This window comes from Neodiprion pinetum, chromosome 7 (genome assembly GCF_021155775.2).
Source record: "Neodiprion pinetum isolate iyNeoPine1 chromosome 7, iyNeoPine1.2, whole genome shotgun sequence".
NCBI classification, from domain to species: Eukaryota; Metazoa; Arthropoda; class Insecta; order Hymenoptera; family Diprionidae; genus Neodiprion; species Neodiprion pinetum.
This window is the reverse complement of record NC_060238.1, coordinates 25,183,921-25,206,999: the sequence shown is the minus strand read 5'-3', so window position 1 is coordinate 25,206,999 and position 23,079 is coordinate 25,183,921. Positions and strand designations below refer to the sequence as shown.

At 38.8% G+C, this 23,079-nt stretch overlaps 1 protein-coding gene across 7 annotated transcripts in view; it reads left to right on the top strand.

Annotated features, from left to right (window-relative positions):
* LOC124222670 (Mitochondrial calcium uptake 3) overlaps positions 1-22,141 on the top strand; it is a 36,268-nt gene extending 14,127 nt beyond the window's left edge. The window contains exons 2-12 of one of the 7 annotated variants that reach the window (XM_046633881.1): positions 14,542-14,683; positions 15,519-15,629; positions 17,686-17,733; positions 18,452-18,534; positions 19,218-19,280; positions 20,232-20,333; positions 20,829-20,951; positions 21,095-21,318; positions 21,412-21,569; positions 21,645-21,802; positions 21,905-22,141. In XM_046633881.1, the coding sequence (XP_046489837.1) occupies positions 14,542-14,683; positions 15,519-15,629; positions 17,686-17,733; positions 18,452-18,534; positions 19,218-19,280; positions 20,232-20,333; positions 20,829-20,951; positions 21,095-21,318; positions 21,412-21,569; positions 21,645-21,802; positions 21,905-21,973 (1,281 nt within the window). In that variant the 3' untranslated portion in view covers positions 21,974-22,141. The remainder of the gene's footprint in view (positions 1-14,541; positions 14,684-15,518; positions 15,630-17,685; positions 17,734-18,451; positions 18,535-19,217; positions 19,281-20,231; positions 20,334-20,828; positions 20,952-21,094; positions 21,319-21,411; positions 21,570-21,644; positions 21,803-21,904) is intronic. The other 6 variants (XM_046633882.1, XM_046633883.1, XM_046633884.1 and 3 more) reach the window with 6 other exon arrangements.
* The last annotated feature ends 938 nt before the right edge of the window (positions 22,142-23,079 follow it).

Genomic DNA, 23,079 nt, shown 5'->3' with positions numbered 1-23,079 from the left:
GCGTTGTTTGCATTTTATGACGTGAAAGTGTACGGGAGACGATGAAAAAGAAGGAAAAGATCGTTCCTGATCCCGGATTACACGGGGATCTGTATGAAACACGATATCGGTGGATTTTGTTAGATAGCAGAAGTAAAGGAAGGAAGAAAACTGATATCCAACAGCCTTCTCCGCTCGTTCTCTCAATCATTTTTGGCAAACGAACCTGTCTTCAATTCTATCCCAACGCGTATGAAAACGCGATACTCTTGCAATGGGAAGAAGAGACGACTAAGAGATAAATCTGTCGTCTGTTTATAACGCGTGTACACATAAAGCGTATAAAATGTTGAACGCAAGTTTTTAAACAAAAAAGAAAAAGGGACGAAAAGTATGCACGTTATAAAAAGTAGAAGCAAACTTTCTTCTCTCTTTTATGTATATGTATATATGTATTATACCATCAGACTATTTTCTTCGAAAATTTTATGCCGGTTCACTCCACAGATCATTCCCTCCCTAATTTTATTCCCGACATATCCGGATTGTATATACAGTAGTTATTATTTAACGAAAATTTCTATGCCGTCGTATAATATTTATATAAATTATTTGTACGTATACACGAAGGAAGGATATTGAATACCTACAGCCAGATGATGTTATTTTGGATCACGTACGTCGTATAATCTTTGGCTGGAATTATTACGTCCTCAGGAACGATTCCGTACGCAGCCCTGTATATAAATGTGTTTACGCGTACAAAGTTCACGTATAGAGCTGAGAGAAACTTGCGTCTGTCGGTAAGAGGACCCCTCGTCTAGTATCTTTCTTGCTGGCGGGTAATGTCTTCGTTCAATTAGGATACTCCATAAAAATGCTATAAAAGTTGACGCGGCCGACCCGCAAGCGGTCTCTTGTAATTCTCGGTATGTTTCCCTCGCCTTTTCCTGGCTCCGATATGCCGCGACTTGTTGTATATATGTTACACTCGACATCTCGAAGAAGAAGAAGAAGAAGAAGAAGAACCGCTAATTCTTACACCATGCCTCTCCATTATTCGAACCCTTACGAATTAATTGGGTATACTCAACCACCTTACGCGGCTGACGTGAATCTCTGTTCAGTAAGAAATGCAGAATATAAATTGCGCGAGAATCGTGTGAATTTTATCACCACGCGTCGTGCCGTTAATGGGGGAAATTCATTCGCCATTCAAGAAATCAGGCTCGTCAATGATCGGATTACGGTTGTAAAGAGAGATTGAGAGCTATTTTCGTTGGTTTGAATCGAAAAAAAACTAGGTGAGCTGTGAATGACTGGGTAATGTGCGGGAAAACTTGGCAACTGGTGGGGAATGGATTTAAATAAGCGTTAGGTTATAGTAGTCCAAACATCCGTACAGGATACACTACTCTCTCTCTCTCTCTCTCTCTCTCTCTCTCTCTCCTCTTTCTCTTTCTCGCACAATTTTCTAGGTTTACTATTTATTTTTACTACAGAGTATACACGTTATGTCTTATTTTTTTCACTTCCTCTTATTCAAACAACGTACCTATTACCGGATAATCTCTATTACGTAAACAATCTGCACGCGTAGTTTTTACGGGAATGAAAGAAGAAAACCTCTCGAGTATTCTTCTTCTTCTTCTTCTTCTTCTTCTTCCTCTTCTCGACTTCGTAGTCGAAGAAAGTACAACTCGGACGTACCACGGCCCACGTGGAGGATGGACTCGACTTTTGTGCACCTCGTGACGATGTTACAGCCGCTATTCTATGCGCGAGGCATGATCGGTACCTTTTTCTTCATCTCCTTCTCTTCCTACGAAGGGGAGGCATAAAATAAAGAAAGAGAGGCATCGCCGCGTATTCGGTGGTCCGGAGGATGGAGAACGGATATCGACCTATAACGTCTTAATTACCCGAACCTACGGACGCTCTTAAATCCATAACATTTTTCTAACCGAGTATAACACGCATCCCCGCGGCGATTATCCACTACGGAATCCATGCCAAGCCATGGTAAATACACCGTAGGTAACCACGTGTGCCGCACACACGTATTATAACCCTATAACTCTACGTCGCGGTGCATCGAAACATTCCTTTATGCTTCACTGTTCTTCCTTCCTGCAGCGCGTTACTTTTTATACAGACGAAATTGCTCCGAGATGTGAGTCTTGTTTTATTTTTTAATCTCTCTTATCGTAGGAAATTATTATATGTAGTTTGGATCGTTGAGGTAAAGTTTTGGAATAGTTTTTTACAATCATGTATATACGAGTAAATTTGGCGCTCGTTACCACTTGGTGTAGTTATAATTGTCATTGCTACGATGCAAAATTTTATTTTCATTTTTCCCTCTTATCGTGTCTTTGGTGCAATTATTGTACTTTTTTACTTCATTGCACGGTTTTCCAGAGTTTCAATCTTGAATTATGGTTCAACTTGCCTCAAATATGGTAGTTTGTACGAATTTCATGGACGCAATGATACCTTTAACCCTTTCAGACGCACATTATTGTGCCGAATGAACTTTTATCACAGGACAGCGTTCCATGGTTTTTCGGATATTTTATTACGAATCTGATTTCAGATTTTTCAAATTCAATATGGCGGATCCAATATAGTGTACAAAAATTTCACGTCCTATCAATTCCGGCCGAAAAACTCTGCAGGGGTTTGCGGAGTCGCTGATTGGATTCGTCATACTGAATTTTTAAGATCCGATTACACATTCGTAATCAGCGACCCCGAATACTTATAATTTATGTAAAACGTGTATACGCGTAGAGAGAGAGAAAAAAGATAACTTTCTCGGAAATGAATTATTCCTTCAATTTTCACGATTTTTTTCAATCAATTTCATTCCAACAATAATAATTAACATTATACCGCAACAATTACTCTCGAGTATTGAAAACCTGTTAGTATACTACCAGGAATAGCCAAAAACCGCAAAGAAGTATGTTTTCAGAGTTGTCTAAATATCCAAAAAAATGGATATAACGCCGCTACGATTGAAAGTGTTAACGAATCGACTACATCGACCTCCAATGAAGATCGAAGTAAATTTTTTTACCATCCTCTTTCGGTTTCTTTCGTTGTAGTACAGATTCTACGAGGGAAGCGTTGACGTTACAACTTACAACTCGATGTTTTCACTTTCTTTTCGAAATTAGTCGAGATCGTTTTAATTCCCCTCTCGGAAACGTCGGTTCGGGAATTGTTGAAACGGCGCGTCTGTACCAACCATAACGCATACGTTCACCATCGCCATGTATTCACAAGTTCACCGTCCGCCCGCAAAGCCAAGGATACACCAACGTTGGCTCGGACATCGATGTAATCCCTCCGGAGCACCCCTGCGGTCATTTGAATATCCACCGACCGACTCAGAGAGCCGCGAGCTGAGGGTGTTTTTTACGACGATACCTCGCCCCGAACGGTAATTACGTGAGGTTACATCGGTAATTAACCCAGTTTATAACCTCCCCCTTCCTTCTTCGCAAACGTCCTCCTCCTGCTTCATTGTCGCGTGGGATAGAAGTTCCCCGATTGCAGCAGCCGAGGGTGAAACGCGACAAGGTAAATGCCCGAAAACCCGAACCCCCAACCCTTACACGTCCTGTTATCCAACCTCAGGGGTCGACTTTATGTGACGGTTGAGCGAGGGTCGGATTTATTCTTTTAAGGTCCTTAACTCGATCCTGCGATCACCGCGAGAATCCGGTTGTACCGATTCACGATGCTGGAGTAGATGAAACCCTTTCTAAAGGACGAGGAAAAAATTGTTGAAAAATACATTTACAGAAACTATTGAATATGAATTTGAATTTATTGCAAATGTTTTACAAATATTTACAGATATAATATACGGTAATTACCATCGCAGGTAAATGCAATTATCCGTGCGCGGGTTCGGATGAAATAAAATAATTGAAAAAAAAAAGGAAAATACAATAATAGTACCGCTCGGTACTATTAATTGTATTTATTACACACAATTTCTGTTTATATATTTAAGTTCTATTTACACATCGTCACCGATCTATTTTTTTCAATTTTGCCTTTAATTTTTCAACTCATTCGTCAGTTTGTTGTATAACTTTACAGTTATTATCTAACTAATCTTTTTACCAACAATTTTTGTACTAATTGGCAGCGGAATGCTTTTATTCCTGGTTACACTCTTTTGATTGACGATATAAATTTTAAAAACCCGGTTAATTTTCCTCCTCCGAGCACGAGTCTCTGACTTTAAATCGGGAACGTTACACCTACGTATCCAACACACTTACACGCGCAATGCGTGCACGAGTTAACCTGACTTACGACGTCGTTAAGAATAAACACACAATAAAGAAATGGTAAAACAATAATCAGAAGAAGTGAATTTAAATGCAGAAACATATATATATATATATCGCGGCAACGTAGGTAGATTTCAAACGGTTGATGATCAATTATTTTCTCGGTCAATCGCGGGAGTCTTTCCTGGAATCAGTTTAAAACGGTGAAACAAGCGTGCGTGATGCGTTCGGATTGTGCATACGTGTAGTAATAATAATATATATATGTACGTATATATGTGTATATGTGTACGTAGACTTAATCTTGGCGCAGATAGCCGTCGCGCAGGCTAGCGTGTGAGAGACAAGAATCGAGGAAGAACGCTTTCCTTTGAATGTTTTATATCAAGCCCGGCAACACTTTATCGCTTATCACCGTCCTTACACCCCCCCCCTCTCTTGACCTGTATACAAGACCGGGTGTAATTTTCGTTTCTTAGAAAAGTGCTGTAATATCAAATTGTTATTGTAATTACGGTGAGGCGTATTATCGATATGTATGTATATACTGTATAAATATATAATGTATTTATAACGTGAGAATTGAAACGACGCGTTGCTCGGTTAGGTAAATTAATGTCGAACTATACGGCTCGATTCTATAACCGTCCTGAGACATGCGAAATTAGTTTTTAGTAGGACGGACACAACGCTGTGTATATTAGGAACAACTCGATCTCTGTAAGAGTTTTACGTTCTTGGCAGGTATTCTTTGCCAGAAAGTATTGTACCAACAATAAGATGAAAGTCGTTCGTCGTTGCGAGCGGCAGTTTTCCCGAGATCACGAGGATGAAGTTACGTAACGTTATTGAAAAAAAATAATTACCACTTATATTATATCGCAACCTTTAGAATAACTCGATAAGTTGAGTTTACAAAGTCGGAGTTTGTTCGTGCTTTATTAAAACGGTTAATCCTCTAAACTTGCTAGATAACGATTATTTTTTAAAGATTCATCGTTACAATAACGTTACAAACTTGGGTCACGACGAATATCTCAAACCCCCGGGAATCGCGAGGATGAAACCAAACTGCATTTTTCTGTTTCAAAAAAAAAAACTCGACACGTTTGGCTGCCAACTCTGGCTGCTCTGGCTTCATCATCTTCGTACCTACATGCATCGATACGAATCATTAATATCTTTCACGTTTTGCTCTAGGTACGCATAACGTGAATTCCAAGTAAAAATTCACAGACATTTGATTTAACAGTAGGTACGCGAAATAACGTTTCATGGAATCGAGAATATAAGCGAGCGCAGGTTTGTCGAGTTAATTACACCCGATAAAACGAGCCGATCGTACTCGTTCGAATTTTCTTTCCAATCCCAATCCTTCCCCCGCTCGGACCAAGATTGAGAGACTAAAAAATAATTCCGGGGGTTTGGACGCGTTATCCGATATCTCGGATTATTAGGTTACGTAAAGTATCACATATGCGTTTTATCTGGTACGTTACAAACGATGATGCGGTTAATCTTCCCGGTGTGCTGGAGGAGTTTTAAAACGCCGTAGCGGTATCGGTTTCTTTGAGAAGGCCGCGTTACGTCGATCGAACGGAAATTGTATACGGGGGGGGGGGGATCGAACCGCCTCCCCTTTACCCTCTATAAACCACGCGCGCATCTTGTAATTACAACCTATCCCCGTATTCTATATGACGCCCTCGGCGATCAGATGCAATGTGTCTCTAATAGAGACGCATCCGTATAAACCTAGGGTATTAATCCCGCGGTCGTTCCGGCGCTTCGCGCCCAGCTGGAGCCTCCGTTATGCTACATTTTTTCCTCTATTACCCGAGCTCTGCTTCTTACCTATCTGTAATATGCGATAAATATCAATATTATACATATACCTACGTTGTACGGGGAATTCCATGCGAACCCAACGAACACATCTGATCCTCGTCGCTTCTGAATTTGTTTAAAAAAAAAGTAAAAGAAACATCTGCAATTTTACAAACTCTGAAAGAGTGCCCTGAATTTTTTCAGATTTTTTTAATCAACTGCTCATTTGTTTTTTTTTTTTTTTTTGTTTCCATAAATATTTTAAGTGATTTTGAAGAGAATACTTTTTATTAAATTTCAAAAACATTCTCAGTAACTGGATTTTCCATGACAGATATGTTAAGATTTTTCAAGATGTTTTTCTATTTTTATTCAGCACTTTTAATTTTATTGGATCTATTAAAAAAATTGTTTGAACTGTCTGAAAAGTTCCGAAAAATTCTCAAAACTTCTATTATTTCACTTTGAACATTTCTAGACCGGTTCCATTGTGGAGCGATTTTTTTTTTTTTTTTTTTTTTTTAAGTACATTCCACTTTTTTTATCAACTTCATATTGAAACCGGTCTAGAAATATTTCAAGTGAAAAATAGAAGTTTTCATAATTTTTGACTATTTTCAGATAATTTAAACAATGCTTTGCACTGTGAAAAAAATGGGAAATAATCGTATTGAAATGTTTGCAAACAAATACAGTTTTTGAGAATTTGAATGAAGGTCCTTTTCAAAATCACTCTCACTGTTTATAAATGATTAACCATGTGAATAAAAAATCTAAAAAAAATCCAGGGTACCGTTTCAGAGTTGGAAAAATTGCAGAAAATTGTTTGAACAAAATCAAAAATGGTTAGGGTGCGTAAGACGTTGATTGGATTCGCATGGAATTCCCCATATATAGAAAATATTCCTATAAATTTTGACCTTCGATTTTTCTAATCAAAATTCGTTGAACAACTAATTTTAACACCAAGTGAAGATTGAAGTTGTTACAAAGTTAACGAAACATTTCGCACCTTGTTACGGTTTATTACTCTACAATTTTAGACAGTTTATATTAATCCTACGAGTTCGAAATTGCGGATGACTTTTCGAACTGCTCCGATTTACCGGATCGAAATTAAGTAACGTTAACCTAACGAAATATAGCAACTAATATCTTTGCTGTGAAAATTTAGAACGGCCCTAAAGAGGTTTCATTTCCAAAATCTGATGTAAACGTTGCTTCTTAAAAATAGATTATTCAATTTCAGAGGATCTTACAGTTGCGAAATAATGATTTTTCCTAAAAATAAATCGTTACATTGTTAACGTTACGAACACTCGCTTCCCGATTTATCCTCCCACTTATATTCTTATTTATATTCCAACGTTTTATCGTTCATTTCTCAATGAGTGATTTACTCGAGCAGATATTTTTCATTCCGGTAGGTAACTGGTTTTACTTTACTTGCTCGAAGCTCGTTTTGTTCACGCACTTAATTGACCGACCGACCGACCGCCTAGAGAACTTTGCTTCATAAGGCACCCGCCTCTTCTTCTTTTTCTTCTTCTTCTTCTTCTTCTTCTTCTTCTTCTCCTTCTTCTTCTCCTTCTCCTTCTTCTTGTTATTCTTATTTTTATGTATAACCCGCGAGAGTTGTTGAGTAAATATTATAACAGCCAATTTTTTTTCGCCGCAAGGCGTCGCATTATAATATTATATTATACGGCAAATTCCCCCGAGGCAACGGTGGAACTTTTCACTTGCACTGTTCGCCGTATAATCACGTCGTATAATAATAATAAGTGGGTTAAAAAAAAAAATTGGTCAACTATAATATGCATGTGGTTGAAACGGGTTACAAATTTTTTTTTTATAGAAAAAAAAAGACGAGAACAGTTTGTTTGTTCAAAGTTTTTATTTATTTATTTTTTTTTCGCTATATTCTGAAAGAGCTACTCGAATCGATAACTACTATCGATTATTCATTACTCGTTCACCGGATGCAATTCGTGAAAGTTATTTATTGTGTATATATATATATGTATATATATAAGTTTACATACGCATGTACGAGGATAAGCCGGCGTTATGTACACATTCCCAATGAGCCGTGACAAACTGTGAGAAGTTACCAATTAAACGTATGTTTGAGAATCAAGTTACATAGACCAAGGAGAAATTGTTACGCCAACTTGAATCACGTCGTTAGGGAAAGGATATTTACATAGAGGTAAATAATACGTGAATGCATCAGCGTAAAAATCAAGGAAAGATTTTCAGTTATATTGAATAATGCAGCATGACGATACATGCATATTATAATGTAGAGAGTTACCTGTATACGATCGTTTATTATTGTTGTACAAGTGATAAAGTAATTATTAACTCCCGGTTTCTCGGTTTCAGTGAAAAAAGAACGTTATTTTAATCATACCGAAAATGACAAGTTGAATTTTCACTAGATTTGACTCCACGTTTTGAAGTTTAGAGAACCATCTTCGACCATTTTCGGACGGATATCTGTGAGTGTTTATGAACTTGGAACTGCTTGGATTTTGGATTTGATCGGTTCAAATAAAAATAACGATATCTTGAGAATGGATGAATGGATTTGAATGAAAATTGGTACCGTGAGGTTTTTTGGATCGCTAATCGCGAATCTAAGGCCAGGTATTCGGCAAGCTGAAGAAAAAACTGAAAACATTTGGATTTTGGTGAAAATTGGTAGGCGGGGGTTTTTCGGTTCACCGATAACGAATCCGAGGGCAGACTTTCAAAATTTGTACCGATGGATCAATTATAGTACCACAAAATAAATAAAATCGTCACATTTTCACGTAATTGATATCCGAGGGCTTTAAAATCGTCAATCACGAATCTGAATTTGTAGTTCGAAATTTGAATTCAATATTATTCTCTATTTTTCTCTACAAACTTGGAACCTTACGTTGTAAGAACGGGAAATTCGAGGGCTGGCTCCTGTCCAGTCTAAATCAGCTTTTTACAACATGTGACAGATGTAAAATGTATGGAAGAATACAAAAACTTTTTTTACACCACTGTCAGGACACGTTTGGCTGCTGTTGCTGCTGGGGACAAATCGCTTGTAACGAATGAGGGTGTAAAAATTTAAACTATGCCGATAAATATCGTTATAGGGTATATTTGTCTCTCGGTTTCCTCCCCCTCCTCCTCCTCCTCCTCCTCGGATGAGGTGCCTGTGACAAACTGCCTTGTTCAGCAAAACGGCGCGAGGCGCGCGTGCTATTTTCTCTTGTGATCGGGGAACCGCTAAGGAGGAATCTGATCTCGAAACACGAGGGAGGATCTCTCCGAATACGAATCTCCAGAAAAGAGAATGCGTGGCGAAAAATAAAGAATGTAAAAATAATTTATCAAGAGGTGAGAAACTCCCTCGGGAGAATTGGGATACGTATTAGGTATGTACGTACCTATCACACTGTTTTATTACCTGTTTTGTATATAACTCGGCAGAATGCCGGGAGGATCCTTTCTTTTTCTTATTTCGAACGGTTTTATTTATTAACGAGGTGCCGCCGTTGCTGTTCGGAGGCGACAAAAAAAAAAAAAAAAAGGTACTCTCGATACGAAGAAAAAACTACCAGCCGATACCTTTGTGAATGAAATTTTTACACGAGGACGAAGAGTTAGTAGCGTAAAAACATTAACGATGCGCGTCTTTAGGAAAAATCGTTAATTCGCACCTTGTTGGGAATGTCCGAAATTTAGTATAAACCATGACAAGTATAGTATGCTTATATTTTGGATAATCAACTCGTTGAATGTCATTTTCTAAAATTACGCAATATCGATTTTTTCTCTGATGTTTCGTTACGTTAACGTTACTAACAAAACATATCCGGGGCGATCGAGATGAATAGAAAAAATTCTAGGATATCGATCAATCGTCAATGATTGGACGATTGATTAATAGAGAGACGATTTTTATCAACAAGATCGACACTGAATTCCGGACGAAGAATGACCCTGCGCGCAAGGTTGACTTTCAATCTCGAAATCATCCAAGTTGAAGAAGACGAAGAAGAAGAAGAAGAAGAACAAGGAGAAGAAGAACCTACGATCCGTGAGATTCTTCTGCTTTGGACCACCCAGAGTAAATTTAAATTTCACTTTTAAATCCCGATCGCCCAAGTTCGTGACAAATCATTCGTAATCAATCATCGATGGTAAAATTTAACGGAAAGTAAAAAGAAATTACATGCAGCCCAGCTGCGGCAGAACATTCAGCGATAGTTGATATACGGAATAGTATTCTCGTTATATGCACAATTTGGATAGTGTTAATGACAACGAAACACACTTCGATTCGTCCGTGGAGTGTCAATGGTTGAAACGAGAGAAAAGGAAAAAAGGCACGTGGCTCTTGTCACAGCGACGACACAAGATTATTCACCAAAATCACAAATATTCGTCGAGAACGTTTGCATATTGTTTGTTCAAAAGGCCCTGTCGCTCTGACGTCTCTTTCTCTTTCTTATTTCCGTTTTTTAAACGTTTGTACATCTGTTCTGTCGCCGCTTGAATTTATCGAATCGCGGGATCTCTCTCTCTTTCTTTTTCTGTATTTAGAAAAATCGAGCCGCGTCGCGTCGCCTGTTCGATATTATACACATATTTCAAAGTGAAAAAAAAAAAAAAAACAGAATTGGACACGAGGAAGCTGCGTACTTGGCGATGCTTCGTTCCCATTGTTCGATTCTTCGATCATTCGTTTTCACATAATTATCCTGTTCCTAGTTCATTATTTGATAATAGGAAAGATCGTATTAGTTACAGACATCCGATAAAATGAAATAGTTATATCGACGTTGTTTTTTTTAATTGAAATTCTTGCTCGTCGAATTTTTCACCCCGTACAATTTACCCGGGTTTTAGCAACGGCTGACTAACTCTCGATGTCGCAGGGAGGTAATTCCTATGCAAATCGGGTCTGTGCCGACGGTGTATGTAGTATAGAGCCAAAGGGAAGATAATGCGTACGGGCAGAAATACTGCTATCTGATTTCAATTTCATCGGTAATTACACCCCTCGGCAAAGTTTCTTCAATTATAGTAATCGACGATTCGTACGATAGTCCGGCGGTACGAGAGCGTTTCAATGATCATCCTCGGCCTGATCTTCTCCACGGTTCGCGATATGGGAAACGGGGAAAAGCAGGTTGTTGGTAGCTAACTTCCACCTTGTACAAACCGGTAATGAGCCGGGAAGCCACGGTTGCGTTTTCGTTCCGCTGCTGTTTGTGCAATTTGTCGGTAACGAGATCGCGATTATCGTAAATGTACTCGCATTAGCACACCATCGATCTGTACTCGCATTTTTGCAAAACGGACTACCAATCGAGTTTCTGCAACACCCAACTTGTCCGCACTTGGTATTAAACTTCTTACGTCTACCAAGGTTCGTGTAAACCTAGTTTTAAGGTAACTGAACCTAGAAATCGTACCGTTCCATTCCATTCCATTGAATCCATTTTCACGCTATTCTATCTACAGCTCATCCATTGGATCTGTAACTCCTCTACAGAAATGCGACGTGGTGGTGAATGAAAACAGCGGTGAATGGTTACGCGTAACTTAATAGCTACGTACCTGTATCAGAAAGGGACACAAAGCGTTGGAAATAACCTGTCGTTACGATCTTACTGCAGTAAGTTGCGGTTCGTCGTATGGTAGAAGAGAGTTCTTCTCTCGCGTCGTGTGTGTATACCCAGTATATGTATATATATATATGTATGTATATATATAAAGCTATCCGTAAGATAATACGGAGGGTGATCGGCGTCGCGCAGGACAATCTTTCGCACGTCTCTCGCCTTGGCAAAACGTGTCTAAGGTGCCAACTAAAACACTTGATCCAGCGCTGCAGGTGAACCGTTGTACTATCTGATCGAACACGGTTGGAATGTTTAATCGGAGCCTCGCTAGCTTTCTGCGTCTCGTCGTTGGTTGTAGGAATATATTTAGAAGTGAAAAAACGAAGGAATGGAAAAAACTTGGGATAAAAATTAAATCAAACGTGGCGAACAAACCGCGGCTTCTTCTTTCCGGGGTTGGTTGCAGAACTTATTTCAGACGTGCGTTATCACGCTCCAAAGCATCTCTTTCCTCGCTGTAACTTTCGGCTGTTAATTCGAATCTTTCGCCGCTGCGTGTTGGTCCCAGTCATGTAGGTCATAATGTTTCGGGGTGCGCGCCTTACCGTGCAATGCGCTTGTGTTTAACGCTTGCGAGGATCGGACCACCCAGAATTTCGCTGAGTTTAGACAGCCCCGCTTGTTCCTCGATCAGGATCTCGTATCTTTGGGTATAAACCAGCAGCGGCAGGGTAACGCCTTGTTCTTAACGAAATTTTGCACGCGATGATCCGATTCCTTTTCTCTCTTCTCCTCTCAGGCCTTTCACCCTTTCAACCCAACCGTGAAAACTCACTCACGCTCCGTGGTTGACACGACGTCCATTATTCTATTGCGACGTGCCGTTCTTGATTTTGTAACAAGATGCCGTTCGGGCGAAGAGAGCGTGAAACAAAAGGAGACGTTGACTCGACGAATCCATGACGCGGTTATCGGGCCCTCCGGAAATGCTTGTTCTCGGGACTTCCACCTGACCGCATGCCTGCGTACCTATATCGTCGAATCCGCTGCGAAAGCCGAATTTATGACCGAGTGACGGAACGCGTTTGTACAAGGGTCGTCGAACCCGTGGGGTCCTCGAGGTTCCAGACTCCGGACCCAGGCGTTTAGACGCGATTTATTATCAGCCATGACGCGTTTTCACACCGTCGAATTAAGGACCAGATCCCGTTATTCAGCGTCGTTTTGTTCCCATCGATATAAGGCAAGTCTACCAGTTATTGACCTTTTTTATTTGCAAAAATTATAAATTTCTCGATTACCGAAACCATTTGCTGAAATTCATCTTTTTGCTAGTTTTAGAACCAAGGATCGAACGGATACGAACGAAAAAAGGAAATAATTGGGACAGGGTCAATAAATGGTGCAGTTTTACCTTAGGTGCTTTTAGAGACGGTTAATCCTGCTGTACCTGCTTACTCTGATCCAGTATTCCGCGTTGCGCATCCCTTCTTGAAAATAAAAATGAAAATGTAAGGATAACGAAGCGGCGGATGAGAGGGGAAACTGGTTCGCTCTCTATACAGATAATCAGCTCGCCTCCTTCTCTGTTGATTTTCTGTAAGAGCTGCAAAGTCCTTCGGCATAAATTAACGCCCGCCGATCTTTCTCGACTCTTCTTCTTCTTCTTCTTCTTCTTCTTCTTCTTCTTCGAGGTGCCGCCGCCGACGCGACGCGCCGTATACTTTATGCGTAACAACTCTCCTCATCTCATTCCGTTTAAAATTATTTCCTCTTTTAGAATTTTTTCCACAGTTTATCGCCAATTTTACGATTCTCTTTACAACTGTATCCAAAGAGTATGGTATTTTTTTTTCTTTCTTTCTGTTTTTAGAACGTCGTCCGACTATCCTTGAATATCAACTTTGCAACAGTTTCACGACGACTTTTCGGTTTCAGTGCCTCATTTAACGTCTATGTATATATCTTTGGCGAGAATCACTTTGTAACGAAGCTTCTCAAAGCCAAGACGTAGAAACGAGGATGAAATTAGCAGGCAGAATTAACAGACAAACATTTGTGAAAATTTTGTGAAATATATGCGAGGTTGAGGTCAAGTTGAGAATCACGAGGATAATACCAAACTGCATTTATCGATTTCAAAAAAGTTTAACAACTTTTGCTGCCAACTCTGGCTGCCAACTCTGGCTGCTCTAGCTTCAGCTTCGTGACACATATAATACTACCGTGGTTCAGGTCTGCGTTTCTGTCGTCGATATCTCGTCGCGTTGGTTCGATAGCTCGCGCAGCTTGTAACTACGGTGCTGATCTCCTTGTAGAAAAGCAAACCGGAGCGAATAAATCCCCGGGAGGAGAGTAAATTCTGGAAATACATTGGTCTCCGTGTATCGTCGTCGTTGAAACACCACCCCGATCGAATTCTAACCGCGTTCCCTCCCCCTCGCCGTAGATGACATTGCTCTCTCTCTCTCTCTCTCTCTCTCTCTCTCTCTCTCGGGTTTCACCCATAAAAATACGTTAACACCAGTTCCCCTATTTTCCCGGATTCCTTTTTCAACCTTGCCATTATACGGCCGTAAATCTGCGGTTTATCACCGTCCCGCAGGGTTTATATTGCGTTATAAGCTCCTTCAGATGGACACGCTGCAACGCGGTATCCTCTCTAATTGCCACGGCTTACATTTAAAACTCTGCTACCGGTCTAGCGATGAAAGAGTAATCAACAGCCGCTAACGTGCTACTTTTTACTCAACTTCGTTTATTATTATACATGTATATATCCACGTTAAAAATCTATTTTCCAGAGGGACGATGATCTGCACAAGGCTGTCAGGCTGACCACGAGAGAAAGAAGATTCATCAAATTTGCCTCGGTTGAATACGACGGTCAGCTTTACATGACGCCTCAAGATTTTCTCGACAGTGTCGTCGAGTCTTTACCGAGACGTGAGTATGTTGCATCGTTTTTCGTTCCAACCTACGGTCGGGCTATTCGAAATGAGTTATGGAAAGCCTGGAATTGTCAGGGCAATTTTTAATTTGGTCGTGGAAAAAATGGAGATGTCAGTTTTCTGTCATGGGAATTGGAAATGATTTTTTGAGTTAACAAGTTTACTTATCTTTATCGTCGAGAAAACAAATTGACTGAAACCAACTTTTTTTTTTTTCTTTTTGTACATAATATTTTTCTTCAATTCGAATTGAATTTCAATCGAATCTTGAGTCAATAACCTGAACGATTTAGGTTTTAGTAACTTAATAGAACTGGGGAAATTTTTGGAAAAACTAGATATCAGGTAATGGAAAATCTTTTTTCCCAAAAATTTATGTCCCTACCATGAGTCAGTTTTTAATTTTACTTCAAAATATCCCAAGTTTCAGCTCATTCTTAGAATAATGAAAGGAGAAAATTGATATGAAATTCAGGCTACGTTCTGAGATATTCTCGACTACTCGCAAGCACTTTAGAATGAAGTTTCATTGAAGATACGCACACACACACAGACATATACGTACTAGAGTTTGAAAATAATATACTTGAGTGAAAATATTGATTTTGCGTAAAATCCCCTCCGTTTTTTCAATCGATGTATCCGCGTGCAGTTGTCATGCCTTCGTATTTACACTTGCAGCCGAGGGTTATTGAAAGTCAATGTCATCGAAGCGCCGCCGCACCGCAATCACTTTATTATCTTAGCAAATATTACAAGCTCTACGTCATCTCGAGGAGGCAACGAACGCGTCTCATCTCAATGTTCTCATCCTATTTTCAATCTTCCAGCTCGACTGAAAAGGCGGATTTTATCCGACAACGAGATCGAGGCCATGAAAAATGCTACACCGAGTCTCAGGCAGGGCAGTCCGCAGATGTTTCGAACGCTCCGGGACAAAGGTCAGTCAATCGTTTCGTTCCGTTCGGTTCTATCACTTTGTTATACTCGGTTCGTCGTCGTTTGAATTATCCTCGATATCGTTTCGAGTGTAGGAAAGACGAATTAATTAAATGCAAATATATACTGTACGCAATCGGTTTCGCACTGTGGTATAAAAATATGGAGCGAAGAGATCGGAGGAGCGGATGAAAAGGAAAGTTTGTTACGCTTCGTCACGGTATTTATTCACGTATATACATATATATATATATATATATATATACAATCGTAAAGCCGTGCACCCATTCGGCTGTGATATTTATTTGTGCACTGGATTTTCACCGCCTTGAGAAGCCGGTTTAATATTACATATATTATAACATCAGCGTCTATGCGAGGAAATCAAAAGTTTTATACCACCTTTAAATTTTCTTGCAGATTACATTAAAACCACGTAAAATTGCGTACGTGTAAACCTACATGGATATTTATCGTGATATTCTGAAATTTAAGTACCGTGTCATTAACATTTTTATTTAAACGCAAGTTAGTGACGCTGAGATTGTAAAACACAAAAATTGATATATCGTCATAGGTGGTAGATGAAAAAATTTGGTCAATTTATTGCTCCAAAAGTCATTCCCTCACACTTTGTCCGTTGATATGAGAAAAATAATAAAAAAGATGTTCATCTCAAATTTAACGATATTCTTATTGATTAAATATTGACAAGATATTTGAAAATAAGTTTTAATTGCGTGTACGAAGCTTCTGTTGCACCATGTTAATTGCGGCGATTTCTTTTTGACAGTGAAATGAGTTTATGCAAAAATGTATTTGGTTGAAATTATTTAAGAATTAGATTTTTATTTGTCATTACGTAAAGGTGAGTCAGTATATATATGCATATGTTTTAATTCTTTTTATTGCGTTTTGGGGAGTACACACACAAAATTCTAAAGCAATTTGTGGTTATTTGCCAGTGTTTTTCTGTAGATTTTTTTCGAATTCGTAACTCCCTCATAACAGTTAAATTTCCATTATCTTACGTTATTCCCTCATTTTATCGTTATTTTAAACTCAATTTTCTAGTACGTTATAAACGAAAGTGTGAAAGAACATTACATTTAAATAAACCTCGTTAAGTAAAACTCGAGATTTCTCTTCTTTCTTGAGAAATGTTTTTCCTCGGTACAAAAAATTTTCATTTTAAAATCCTAACTGAAATTTCGAAATTTGCTAAGAAATATCCGTACGTAATTCAAACCTTCAAAACTCAAGCTATACGCACTGACGGAGAAAATGTAACAAATTTTGCTCGCTTTTTTCTCCGCACATTTTTCAAAGTTAAACACGATGGTAATTTTTTTATTATTTTTTTTTTTTTTTTGTCGTTTCTTTTTTTATTCCTCCCATCTTCTTTCCCGGTATTCTCCAAGGGTCGAATACGACCCCTGGCTTTGTGTACAGACTTTTATAAACGAGACGTTTCACCGGAACACGCGCTGGGCGGGAAACTGATCGATCTCTCTTTGAAATCCCGTAAGTGTTTTTGAGGATGAGAGGCTTGTTCCCTCTTCGGCCTTCGGACTTTGGACGTCTGGCGTTGACCATCCATCGGCTTCGGGTCGCCCGGAGCCCCGGAGAAGACGGCTGGCTTTTTTAATGGCACCTCATTTTTCGGCATCGATTAGTCGGTTAGTTAACCTCGTTTAACGAGCACCGCGTGTAATTCGACGCGACGGCGGAGGTCCAAATGAATTATGCCCCCCGTCTAAGGCTTGTGTTGTGCGTTAAACGAGCCACCCGGACCACCGAAAACTCTCTCATTCATAAACGTCGCGATTCTCGGCGGAAACGATTGTGAGTGAAAAAAAAAAAAAGAAACATCAAAAAAACTTTCGTACTGTCGCGGACTAAACGCGATTCTTGTTGGTAAAAAATTTAGAACTAAAAAATTAAAATAAACGACAACGTCTTTGAACGGTGGTAAAAAGACAAAGTGTGAGAAATTGAAAATTTTTTTTTTTTTTCTTTTTTTACAACAAAAACGTTTCCCTGCTCTGTTTGTTCCAGGCATCCTCTCTTATACCGAGTACCTTTTCCTACTGTCAATTCTGACCAGTGAGTATTGCCCATCAGCTTTTTTCACTAGTGAAATATATGTATACACTTACTCTATACACTTATACGATTATAATTATTTCGTACGACATGGTAAATAGTTGGAACAAACACTTTTCTTCTCACATATCCTTCACACAACTTCCCCCTTAGCATATTTGATAATCTGCATGTATATATATATATATTAATAGCGGAACGCTTTTGAAATCTGTTTCTTTATTTTATCTCAAGACTCTTGTGATGTTATGTTTATTTTCGTATGCGCAGGTAATCGACTATTTTTATATCTTATAAACCGCAAAATTCTCTCTCTTTCATTCCCGTCCGTACATAACTACTACACGTATATTGCATTACTCTACGGTATCTGTCTGTCCGTCTGTCTCTCTTTGGCGCGCGATTCGACCGAAAATTTACGAGCCTCGATGAGAGCGTCTCGAGTGTTTGTCCATTTTTTCATTCCGTTTTTCTTTTTTTTTTTCTTCTTCGTTCTTCCCTGTTGCTGAAGATTTTGAACGAGACGAGTGTTTTTCTGCTGACCCTTTTACACTGTACACTGTACAAAATACTCGCAGCCGTGTTAAAATTCGATCAAATTTTTTGTTATTTTCTTTTTTTTTTTTTTTTTATTTTTATATAAATTTTTTATAATCATCGATTCAAAATTTTCAATGTACTGGCGAGGGTTCAATTGGACACTGTAATTTTCTCGTAGAACCACAGACCGGCTTTCGGATAGCTTTCAACATGTTTGACATCGACGGCAACGAACGAGTGGATAAAACGGAATTTCTCGTGGTGAGTAATTCGCTAAACGTTGTTGTTGTATTATATATAGCTGGTCAATGAATTGGTACTTTCACACCTGATGGTGTATTTTTTTTTCTTGCCAAGTACCGTATACTATTTTATGGCAAATATTTAGTTTACTCGTTGCAGAAATTTTCTTTTTCTTTTTGTTTTTTTTTTCTTTATTCGCGGTTTCTGAAGTTCTGGAAAAACCCGATATTATACTTGTGCAAACTTATATTAAAACAATCAGGTCCACTGCGAAATAAAAGTACAATAACAATCACACGATGGGTAAATAGCGGACGTGTAAAACTTTTCAATGATATTTTAATGTACCCATTGACTAAAATATAAGCGCTCATCGAACGATTCATTCATATCATCTTGTGTCTGGTGTGCATTGAACTGTTGTGTTTTTTTTTTTTTTTTTATTCATTTATTTTTGAGATTCTTTATTAATTGCAATTATATGATTTCGATTAGTTTCTGATTATTTTCTTTCATCGAGCAATTTTTTTACTTTCAATTCTAATCAGTTTCTATTTGTAATAATAATTGACAGGAGGAACGCACGTATGACAATGAAATTGAATAAATTAATGAATAATACTGCGAAAGATTGAGAGTTTTGTCTTTTTTGTCGCAGAATTGAATAAAACATGCGCATTCCGCAATTAAATTTCCTGCAGATTCGACGACTCCTGGGCGGTAGTCTTAAGGAACGGGATCTCGACGAAGCCACGTCACGAGCCGTGAGTTTTAACGAACCGAGAATCGAAAAAATTGCCAATAGACCGGTTCATTTTTCAATTTCTTTTTTTTTTTTTTTTCTCTCTTCACTTATCGTTCAATGTTCGAGAAACGTGAATATTGATCTTTATTGTGAGATCGCTGATCCGTTTATGCTACAGTCCCGCTTTCATGCTTGCGTGAAAATTATAACAATTGAAATTCGCGCGTTCAGAATTGTCAAGGCAGCTAATTTTTCACGACATCGCAGCTCCACGTATTCGTCTTGCAACGTATATAATTGTAAAAAGTTTGCGCTATGATTGTTCACTAACTAAATATTTTTTTTCTTATTTTAAGCGTTTTCCGTTTTGCATACGTATACATTGTTTTCGCATTTTATTTGCTTGTAATTCTTTGAACCATTCCACACACGCACACACATACAAGAATACACAAACAACAATTTACTCCCACTTGCTCATGAGTCGAATTTTAGTTCTTTCCTCATCCTCAACACTCCTACTTTCGTAATTATTATTTTATCATCGCTTGATTTTTTCCCCTTCACCTAATCCATGCATCTGTATTTTATTTAATACCATGCATCTGTTGTCGATATATCTCCGATAATATTTGGTCGTATTTTCATTATATTTGGTTTGCATTGGTTTTGACATTTTACCTCTTTTTTTTTTTTTCTCTCGCCTTGTTTGATTTTCGATTTTCCTTCCGTTTTGTTTTTCAAGCCAGAACTACAGCTACCGATCTTTGGCTTTGGATAAAGATCGAAGATACCGTCGCTACGTCGCTCGGATTTTCCGCTCGCCTTTTTAAATCTAACCGCAATTTGCTTTAGGTTGGTTTAGTTTGTTTTCTTTATCTTCAACCTTGAGAGAGAAGATAGAAATTTCAAGAAAAATAAATAAATAAACTAATTACTCGTTTTGAATTTTATTTCAATCCCCCGTTAGTTACGTACGCTAGTTGCTCCGAGCGAAGAGGCTCTCCGCGCTAAGGCAAAACTTCGGCAAGCCGCTATCGAGAAGGATAATGAAATCGTCTCGAATTCCTACGTAAGTCTCGTCACGTAGGTAAAGAGAAAAATCAACCGTGTATGCTGCGTGCGTTCACCGAGTATCTTATAACTTGAATTGCTTATTTATTTCTTTTCAATTATTGCAGTATAAAAACTGTACGATTTTTTCATTTTCCTTTCATTTTTTATTTATTTATTGTTTTTTTTTTTTTTATTTTCATCACCCTCAAACTTCATCCTAACAATGAGTAGTCTCAGGAATTTCCACTAACGTTTATTTCAGAGATCAGATCAATAATCTACATCGTGTCGTTTGGTGCTGGATGTCGGTCGTAAAATTTCTCACAAACATCGTCGCAATGTCTATATTTAAAACAACTGTACATCCATGTACAAACGTAACTTGTTAATCATCGATAATTGTAGCGATTTGTGACGTAATAACTAATGGCTATGGCGAGAATTGTTTTTTTCTTTTTAACTTGATCGATTTTGCATCATCTAATTTTTATTTCTATTTTCTTACACACAGATGGAGAAGATCTTCAGTCACGCCTGGCGTGGTAGACACGGGGGAAATTTGGAAATTAATTCATTACCGGAAGTCCAGGAATCATCGGATATCGCGATATCGGGAAGATTCGACGACGACCAGGTGGGCGGTTATTTTTATCACCGGTGAAGGAAAACAAAAAAAAAAAAAGATTCACGCGAGTCGAACACTTGATTATTTCGTCCCTTCGATAATCCGATCTTTCGGTTTTACCCGATTTATTCACTCCTTGTTATTCACTCAAGGGACTTCAACGGCGTCACGCGGTCGACACGACATTGACGACCCATTTCTTCGGGAAAACCGGCAAGGACGAGCTGAAGTACGACGGTTTTCGTCGGTTCATGGAAAATCTGCAACGCGAGGTGCTCGAGCTCGAGTTTCACGAGTTCAGCAAGGGGCACGACACCATATCCGAAATGGACTTTGCCAAAATTCTGCTCAGATACACCTACCTCGATACAGACGAGTAAATATGAAGACGCGGAGCGTTAACCATTCGCTGATTTTATTTCCAGACCGCAAAACGATCCTCGATTTAATATTCTCGCCCTGTTTTCAGGTACGACAAATACTTGGACCGGCTTCTGGATCGCAGCAGCCACGAAGTTGGAATCAGCTTCGAAGAGTTTCGCGTATTCTATCAGTTTTTAAATAATCTCGAAGACTTCACGATCGCTATGAGAATGTACACTCTGGCCGATCATCCGATCTCCAAAGGTAAATAGATCGAATCACGTTCAAGATTATAAATGAAATAATATATTCCGGTACTATTTTTACTCTTCATTACAGACGAATTTCATCGTGCCGTTAAGATCTGCACTGGAACGAGCCTGACCACCCACATAGTGGACACAGTTTTTGCGATATTCGACGTCGATGGGGATGGCCAGCTGTCGTACAAAGAATTCATTGCCATAATGAAGGACAGGCTTCACAGAGGATCTAAAGTATGGTTACATGCTTGATATGGAAACGGACAATCCTTACCGGCAAACTTTCGTCGCGTAAATTACGAGCTTTTTCGTATTGATTTTCTACCTTTTTTACAGTCGCAGACGCGAAGTGAGGGCTGGGAAGCGTTCAAATTTTGTTTGAAGCAAGAAATGAAGGCACCGTAAACGAATAATGGAAAACTCTACAAATTTTTATTATTATCAGCGGATAATGACTTCGTCGCCGTAATATTGTTCAATTAGTGCCATTCGTTTATTTATTTAATTTATTCTCATTTTTATGTATGTGTGTAAATTAATTTAACAACCATTAAAAATAACTACGAAAGTTTACCTGTGTTTTGATGTTTACGGAAAGCCTGGAATGTGCGTCACTAATGAATTCCTTGTAGTGATATGAAAAGTCATATTGGGCAGCAGTACAAGATAAGTATGAGAACATGGTACTAGGCGTAAAAGCGTTTATACGCCTAGATGTTGAAAGTTGCTGATCCTTGAAAACGCTGTGATCGCCTGTTCTCAAGTCTCGATTGTTTATATTGAAGAATCGCCTGACCCAATTTTATTTCGCACTTCCAGTTGGTAGATGAAATGAAGCGAAGGAACGCTCATAGGTTTAAATTTTAACGACATTTAACACATTTTCTGCATTCCTTTAAATCAATTTAGTCCGGAGGGGTCGTTAGATCAATTCAGATTCTCAAATATTTTAGGCTCCAGAATCGTGGCATAACAGTACGGGCTAAATCGTTTGGGTTGTTTCAGTCGGAAATTTGAGAACTCCGGAAACCACTGGGACAGATTTGTTCAGACATTTCATAGCTGAGATCGTGCATAAGAAAAAAATATCCTGAAGTTAAGGATCACTGCTAACATCGTATCAAGGAATACAATTGAAACTCCACATATTCCCATCGTACTTTGTCTGCGGTTAGTCATTTGCTCTCTTTAATGTATTTAATCCGTTCCTGAACGTCCAATTAAAGAGGACAATGTCATGACATACAATTCTCGAACTTGACACTTTGCATTTTTGGCGAAAATTTTCGCGATTTTGAAAAGTGCTGGAATAAATTCATTGTATCACTATTCCGACGTAATTTTGCGAGAGAAATCGATTGGGCGCAGTCCCAATACGCTGCGATCAACGCATCAAAAGTTACAGCCGAAAAACGAAAACCTGTGTTTTCGACATTTTTCAGCAGGTGCTTTTTCGCTCGCCATTTCTCTCCTGTTGGTCCTACGCTCTTTTCGCTGCGTTTTCCGGGTTC